Genomic DNA, 8,155 nt, shown 5'->3' on the forward strand with positions numbered 1-8,155 from the left:
CAGTGGAAGCAATTAACATTACTTCTTTCTTGATAGCCACCTCTTCCTCTTCCTCGATGGGCAGGTACAAAACTATCTCCATCTCTTCCTTGATTGTTTGGTCTGAATTTGTTGTTTCTCCAGTGATTAAAATTATCACGACCTCTACCTCTTAAATTTCCACAACCTCTACTTCTGAAATTTCCTCTTCCTCTATTATTGAAATTATCACGACCTCTACTTTCTACTTCTTGATTGGACTCCGCAACTTTATTGAAATTCACTTGACTTTTCAATGCTTCGGCTCCTTTTTCTGTTTTCTCCAATATTTTGCTCACATGGCTTTCAATGCTTCCTTGCAATTCTGCAACTGTCATGGTGTCTGTGTCGTGAGACTCTATTATTGTAGTCACCACATGATCAAACTTCATCGGCATGGTGCGTAGAATTTTTTCAACCACCTTGCTTTCAGAAATATCTTCTCCATATACTCTCATCTTATTGACAAGATCTGTGATACGTGAAAAATATTGTTGAACAGTTTCTGAACTAGACATATCATACCTTTCATATTCTCTTCGCAAGGACTGCAGTTTGGATTTTTGAGCTTTCTCTACTCCTTTGTATGATAACTTCAATGTATCCCACGCATCTTTGGCAGTCTTGCAATTTGCAATTTTGCCAAAAATTGAATAATCTATTCCTTGTTGAATTTGTGATAGCGCCAACTGCCCCTTCCTTTGATTTTCTGCATTAGCTTGTTCTTGTAAGCCTGGTTCAATAAAGCTCCAAATGTTGTGAGCTTTCAAATGGGTGGACATCAACAATTCCCAATAATTGTAATCCATTTTGTCATCTAATTTGGGACCAGACCAAACAATATTGTAATTTGTGGCCATCTCTCTCTTTCTCAAATAGACTCAAAAATTTTGTTAAGGTGAGAACGCTTTTGTTCCTCACACACTCAAAAAATTTTATACTGCTCTCTCACAGACTTAAAAAACTAATGCTGGATCTAGCCTGCTCTGATACCAATTTGATATCAGTGGGATTAATATTTTCTAAATGCACTCACTCAAAATAAAGAAACAGAGGAAGAGTTTGATATTTGATTCACTTGACAAACTTGTGCAAATCAGTGCATTAGAGTTGCCTTTTTTATAGGCTACAATTACAATATAATAATAGCAAATGTTTCCTAAAGACAAAGAAAGATACACCCGTGAATCAAAAGCAGATATTATATGGTCCCATAACAAAGATGCGGTAAAAAGTTTAATGCTTCTGTAATTATTTATTGAAATTCTAAAAGGAGCTAAAATCTTGTGTCTACAATCTGCTTTCAATTCTATGATCAGGAAGTTCCAAACACTCCAAATCCTCGTCGTCGATATTTCTCAAACACTGATCAACCATTTCATCGCTAACCAATTCTAACTTCGATGGTTCCCACTAATTAATAAAACAGGAAGGTAAAATTATTCATTAACACACATAATAATAAAAAATAAATGTATATAATTAAAAAAGAATACTCTTACCTTTGGTTTGTTGTCTTTGCTAAACAGCTTTGCTCTTGAACCCTAAATTGTGTTTGAGTTAAATAAAATCCAGAAAAAAAAATTCTAATAATTTTAAATATAAACCCTACTTTATACACTGAAAATAAAAAATAAAAATTGTTAAATCAGTAAATGGAGATGCTAAAAAATAATTACCTCATAGAAATTATTGCTAACAGTTCTTCTTAGCAGGTGAGCACCGATTATGTAATCCCGGTAAAGGCATTGTTTAAAGTTTTGAACACGGCCCAATCTGATCTAATTAGACAAAGAAAATAATAAAAGGTATTTATTCGATTAATCATACATAATTAATAGTTATTTTCATAAAGATATCATAATTAAGCAAATTAATTTCATTTTTTCTTCTAATCATATACTTACCGATTTAAGAAATATTTTGAGGCTTAAAGGACAAGATGAACTCATTGAACTTAATGCATTTTTTATCCACTCTTCTGCTCCATTTTCTAATTCCTTTTCCTATATGATTCAAATGATATTATAGAAAGACACAAATTAGAAAAAAAAATAAAAATAAACAAAATTTCACATCTTAATATTTTTACTTACCAAACATGTAATGATTTCTTCCACAGTCTCTTTTGAGAAACAATTGTTTATAGTCTCCAATCTATTTTTCGGTGACAATTCAGCATTGATTATTTGTCAATTATATTATATGTGCACGAATTTAATCTTAAGAAGACGAATAATTATAATTTAATTATCATAATTTACCTTTTAAATGAACTATCTTCCTTCAGAACTGCTTTATCTGTGCATGTTTCTATAAGTTTCCCCATTGTTACATCCGAAGCAACATTTTGTAGAACACTTTCTAGTGTATTTAGCTTCTGTTACACAGAAAATAATAAAATAAAATTACAAATTTATTCACAAGGAATTCAATTTTAGGGAACAATAATTATTTAATTGCATGAGAATTTATTGCTTGTATAGGTAAAATAAAAAGGTATTAATTATTAAATATAGTTTTACCACTGAATGGACAAAATGAGTAGCTAAGCCACATGCTACCATTTCTGCTCCATCTAGCCTTGCACCAGTCAGCCCAATGAACTCACCTAAAAATCCAACCAAAATTAATATAATTAATTCCATGTTAATTTTTTTTTATTTGGAAGGAAAAATTAAAGAACAACATATTTAATTACCAAAATAGCCTGGTAGTCTAGAAAGAAAGTAAGATGCACCAACATCTGGAACATGTCCAATGGATGCTTCTGGCATCGCAAATATCTACAAACATATAATGATTTAGGTTACACCTTTTATTCGAATATACATATGTAAGGTCCATTTTCTAGATATATATATATATATATATATATATATATATATATATATATATATATATATATATATATATATATATATATATATATATATATATATATATATATATATATATATATATATATATATATATAAATACTGAGAAATTTAATAATATGTAAAAAATATTATTTCAAAAACCAAATATAATTTTAAGTAGTGAAGCCATACAGCTTTTTCAGTGACAACCCTAAACTTCGTATTCATGGATAGACCTGCTCCAGCTCCCATGACTATTCCATTGATGAGAGAGACCTGATTTCAAAAATCGTTAATACATATTCAATCAAATGTGTAGATTTGTATTTTTTTTTTATCGAAAATGTTAGTTATTAATGAAAAGGGTTGAATCTATAATATTTTTTTTCTCCTAAATTTATTAAATTAATCTTATATCTTTAAATTATTAGTAAAAGAAATTAAACTCATAATCTTTCTTACTCTTCATTTCAATTTTATATTAATTATATACTTTTTAAACTGTATTTTCTCTAAACTCTTTTTTAGAAAAAAAAAAAATCAGTGTCGAGTGAACAAGATACCATTCGCAAGTATTTCGAAAGAGATTAATGTAGAAATCTAATACTGAAAACCATAAACCTAATGTATTGAGTTTAGAATATTAATTATTTTCAACTAAAAACTTTAAAATATTAAATTTGTAAATTTTATTTTTATAAAATATTCAACATTGTCATTTTTCTTAATGTGAGACTTAAATTCATATTATAAGTGTCTGACATTATAACATTATCATTTTATTCAGTGAACATTTTAGCTAGTGTTGTCAAAATGAGTTATAATCCGCGAGCCAACTTAGTCCACCACAAATATGAGTCGGGTTGGGTTTGAAAACAATATAATTTTTTTATGTGGGTTAGTTTTGAACCCGACTCACTTAGAACCCGACACACTTAAAACCTGGCTCACCCGGTTGAACCCGTGGTGAGCCGGGTTGGCTTCCCAACCCACATAATTTAATTTAATTATTAACTATTTTGTGTTTTAATATTATTAGTGAGTATTTTTTTTATATGGTAGATGTGAATAAAAAAAATGTTTCAAAAATATATATTATAGATTTATCTATTCAAGACTCTAATATTATAAATAGACAAATGATACAAAAATTATTAATATTCAAAACTTATTTGTTCGCCTTTTGTGTTTGTTTTTAGATTATGTTTGAATTGTATAATATTTTTTATTTTGAATTGTCCATTTAACATCATTTAGAGTGAAATTATTTATATTTGAATTAAAAAAATTATATATTTTTTTATTTTAAAAAGAAACTTATAATTAAGTGAATCAACCCGTTTAACTTACCAACCTATGGTGGGTCAGGTCGGATTCGAATTTTTTCAGCTTACTAATAAGTGAGCTGGATTGGGTTAACTCACTAAGTGACCAACCTGTGATCGACCGAGCCAGATCAAATCGGGTTATCCGTTTTGACAACTCTAATTTTAGCTTTCCACATTACTAATTCATAATTATTTTAAACATTAAAATCATGAAAGTAAAAGATTAAAATATATAATAATTTTAAATACTCAAATGAAATTTCTAGTTTTAGATAATAAATAATTAATATTTATAATTTGAATGAACTCACCGTGGGCTTTGCATAGGTTGCTATTAAATACTCCAAAGTAAGCAGTTTCTTGTAAAAGAACAAACTACAAGTCCAGTGTCCTGCTTTCATGTACAAGATCAACTCATCCATGCCATATAAATTTCTTACCAATTTTTTAAATGATGAATATAAAGTAATCAATATAATTTTATTATTAGTATCAAAATCTCATTACAAAAATTAAAGTAGTTTTGACCACAAAAAATTGTACCTGCAAGTGAACAAACGGTTACTGACACAATATCACCACCAACACAAAAGGCTTTTCCATTAGCCTACATGAAGCAGAAATTTTATTTTATTGATTAATTGGTCAATTAGGTGAAAATAATTATACACATATATAGTCATGTAATTTAAACGTAAAATAGAAAGAAAAAACCACTGGTATAAAAGTAAAATAGTTACCTTTAATATTACAAGTTTCACGGAAGGTTTTTTTTCATACATTTGTAAATACCTTTTTATTTGACGAATCTGCGTCCAGTGAAAGAAAATATTATCAATTTAATACAATTTTCAGACCAGAGTGGAAGGAATTTTGTTTCATATTAAAGAACAAAACGAAAGTTTATTAAATATACTATTTATTGCATAGAAACTTACCATATCAAAACTTAAGGTATTGAGCTTCTGGGTTCTGTTCAGAGTCACCGTCTTTACACAAGAATTTCCAGCGAAAAGTACCTTAAAAAAAGGTGGAATATATAGTCAAACATAAAGACAACATACCGTAATTATAGAATTTGTTCTCCGAGATTCAGGAAGATTCTATAAATTTCTTAACATTTTTAACGTCAAATCTTAAAATTCTATAGGTTAAAATTTCTTTTTCTTATTGGAACAATGCTGACTCATTTGACTCATTTGAGATAATGTTTAGGATTAAATATGTTTTTGAACTATCAAGTTATTTTGGGTTTCGTCCCTGTTCGAAAAGTTTGTTCATTTTCATTCTCTTAGTTTGAGAACTCGTAATTTTAGTTCTTAAAAACCAACAACCTTAAGTTTTCTATGGGGGTGACAAACGACGAACAACGTGTGATGTCATCTTTCCTAACTATCGTATGAAGTGATCGTAAATGTTTGGTGGTCGGTCGACCACTCATTATTTAACTCTAATATTTATAATAACATAATAAAAATTGATATATTAAATAAACGTAAAAGTGTATAAAATATTTTTTTTATATGTTATTTAACTTTTTTTACTTCTATTTAGTATGAAAATTTTAACTCAAGTTTGAATTTCAATAAAATTATACCTAAGGTTTTCCCTTTTTCCATTACTTTCCAAATCCATTTTTAACCTGTGTTAAAGACATCTTTTGCAAAATAAAGCTAAATAAAAGTTGCAAGATTTAACTGCTTTTCATTACATAATTAAAACATAACTGTCAAACAAAATTATCTCTTAACTAATAGTATATACGAAAAATAAAAGGACTAGTTAATATTACTTCTTAACTAATAGTATTATCTTCAAGGTAAAAAAATAAATAAAAAAACATATTATTTTATTAAAAATTTAAACTAACTCGATTTTTTTTTGGTGAATATGGAATTTCAAACATACATTTATATTTTTGAATATAAGATTAGTCATTTATATTCAACAAATAATAATATTATTAAAATAAACTCAAATTCATAACTTTACAAAATCGATTTTATAAAGCAATATTTATATATACTTATCAAATTATTTTAAAGATAAATATAAGGCTTATAAAGAAAAGATTAGCAGAATATAGAAAACCTGGTGTGGTTCTTTGTCGAAGTTGAAACTGAGAGGCATTATGTGTTGCTGATAGTTCTGTGATGAAAAAGGTTTATAAGGAAAGAGATGTATGCCTTAACACAGGCACTACTTTCTATATATATAATATAATTAAGAAGAATATGTTCTCGTTAATCACATATATGCATGTGAATCATACTGTGAATAGTTTAATGCAAATATTCAACGTAGTTTCAGAAGAGATACGTTACGTGTTGTATGCTAATTCTTCAAGTTCTCACACGCTTCACGTGTATAGTGTTTTTCATTTCTTATCAAAGGAAATGGATTGTACAGAGAAGTTAGGTGGAAAATTAATTTAGTGTATTTAATTTTTTTTTATACATTGAATCATCCAATATTACTTAGTAATCAAATAATTTAATTTCTTTTCCTTTTTCTGGAACCCTTACTCAAATACTATAAATGTAATGTTGAAAGAAAGATTTGATATGATAATAAAGGAAGATATGATATTCTTTTGTAATGATTCGATAATTGTATTTATCACACTTAATAGCTGTATATCATTTAAAAGTTAATGTGAAAAACAGTTTAAATACTTTTTTCTTTTTTCACCTTCTGATACGTTTTTTTAAGAACAAAACCCAACAGAAAAATAAATCTCGAATAATTAACCTAACAATAAGAAGATTGCATCTACATTGTACCCTTATTTTTCGTTTTCCTTCTTTGAGGTCATGAGATTTCAAATTTATAATATAATAAAATATATATGTTTAGGTGTCTCTTAGTAGATACCATTTATATATCGTATCACTTTGTTAATAAAAAAAAAAAAACTAAGAAGCTAAAGACTATTTTTTTATATAATTTCACTTGAAGCAATTCATTAACACACTTTCTACTTATAATTAGAGTATTTTGACTAAAGTTTGAAGGAAATTGATGTTTAAACTTCATAATTATCTATTATGTTAGTGTTAACGTTAAAGCTAAATTTTGTAACAACATGAATTAATTAGTAAGTATAAACATTTATCGCTAAGGTTGGAATACAACACTATTTAATTAAATTGAATTCATTATTCGTAGACATACGAGTTGATTTAGGTTTTCGTTAATTATAATATAAATATGAACGAAAATGGACAGAGAGAGTTGGACGGTAGATGTTCTCATCTTCTAAATAAAAATAGATATTAATTTTTATCTTGCATCTCTATTTCATATTACTTACAAATAATTTTTAGAAAATAAAATAAAATCAATTATTAAATATTTAATATTAGACGGACACGTATTAATTGTATAAATACTTTAAAATATAATCAAATATTTTTTTATGAAATGTCATGTAATTATAGAAAAAATAAATAGTTATACGTAATCACAATTTTATGATAACTATCCCATTTATTATTTTTGGAAATGTTGAGAGGAAAAATACTTTACAAATATAGTAAAAACTTGTAAATATCGAACCACTTTGAATTTATATTTAGATTGCTAAAACTACTATGATTTAACAAATTGTCATTAGGGTTGTGTCTGACATACAAAGAAAGATAGTAATAATACGTCTTAACCCTACTATGAGTAACTTAAATTACGTTCAAAAATAGGAGCGAGTGGGGAATTCAGATGGTTAAGAATCTCAAACCCTAGAAATTATTATTTCTTGAAATGACTAAGTATTTTTTAATGATTATAAATAATATTGAGAATCTATACATATAACGTTTGAAAATAAAAAAGGATAATAAAGTAATTAAGGGTATATATAACTGTTTAAAAATAATTAATTTCTTGTAATTATAAAAACGATGAATGAATAGGAACATAATTTTTTTTTCTTACAATAGTGACAAAAAT

At 26.9% G+C, this 8,155-nt stretch overlaps 1 protein-coding gene across 1 annotated transcript; it reads right to left on the reverse strand.

Annotated features, from left to right (window-relative positions):
* Positions 1-1,308: 1,308 nt before the first annotated feature.
* LOC108344069 (probable 3-hydroxyisobutyryl-CoA hydrolase 3) lies at positions 1,309-4,629 on the reverse strand. Its single transcript, XM_052867915.1, has 10 exons — positions 4,519-4,629; positions 3,072-3,155; positions 2,720-2,804; positions 2,544-2,629; positions 2,283-2,398; positions 2,115-2,175; positions 1,926-2,024; positions 1,698-1,799; positions 1,521-1,562; positions 1,309-1,431 (listed from the first exon to the last, which is right to left on the reverse strand). The coding sequence occupies exons 1-10, from the start codon at positions 4,627-4,629 to the stop codon at positions 1,309-1,311; spliced, it is 909 nt and encodes a 302-aa protein (XP_052723875.1).
* Between the last annotated feature and the right edge of the window lie 3,526 nt (positions 4,630-8,155).

The sequence above is a fragment of the Vigna angularis genome, chromosome 8 (assembly GCF_016808095.1).
Source record: "Vigna angularis cultivar LongXiaoDou No.4 chromosome 8, ASM1680809v1, whole genome shotgun sequence".
Taxonomy (NCBI): Eukaryota; Viridiplantae; Streptophyta; class Magnoliopsida; order Fabales; family Fabaceae; genus Vigna; species Vigna angularis.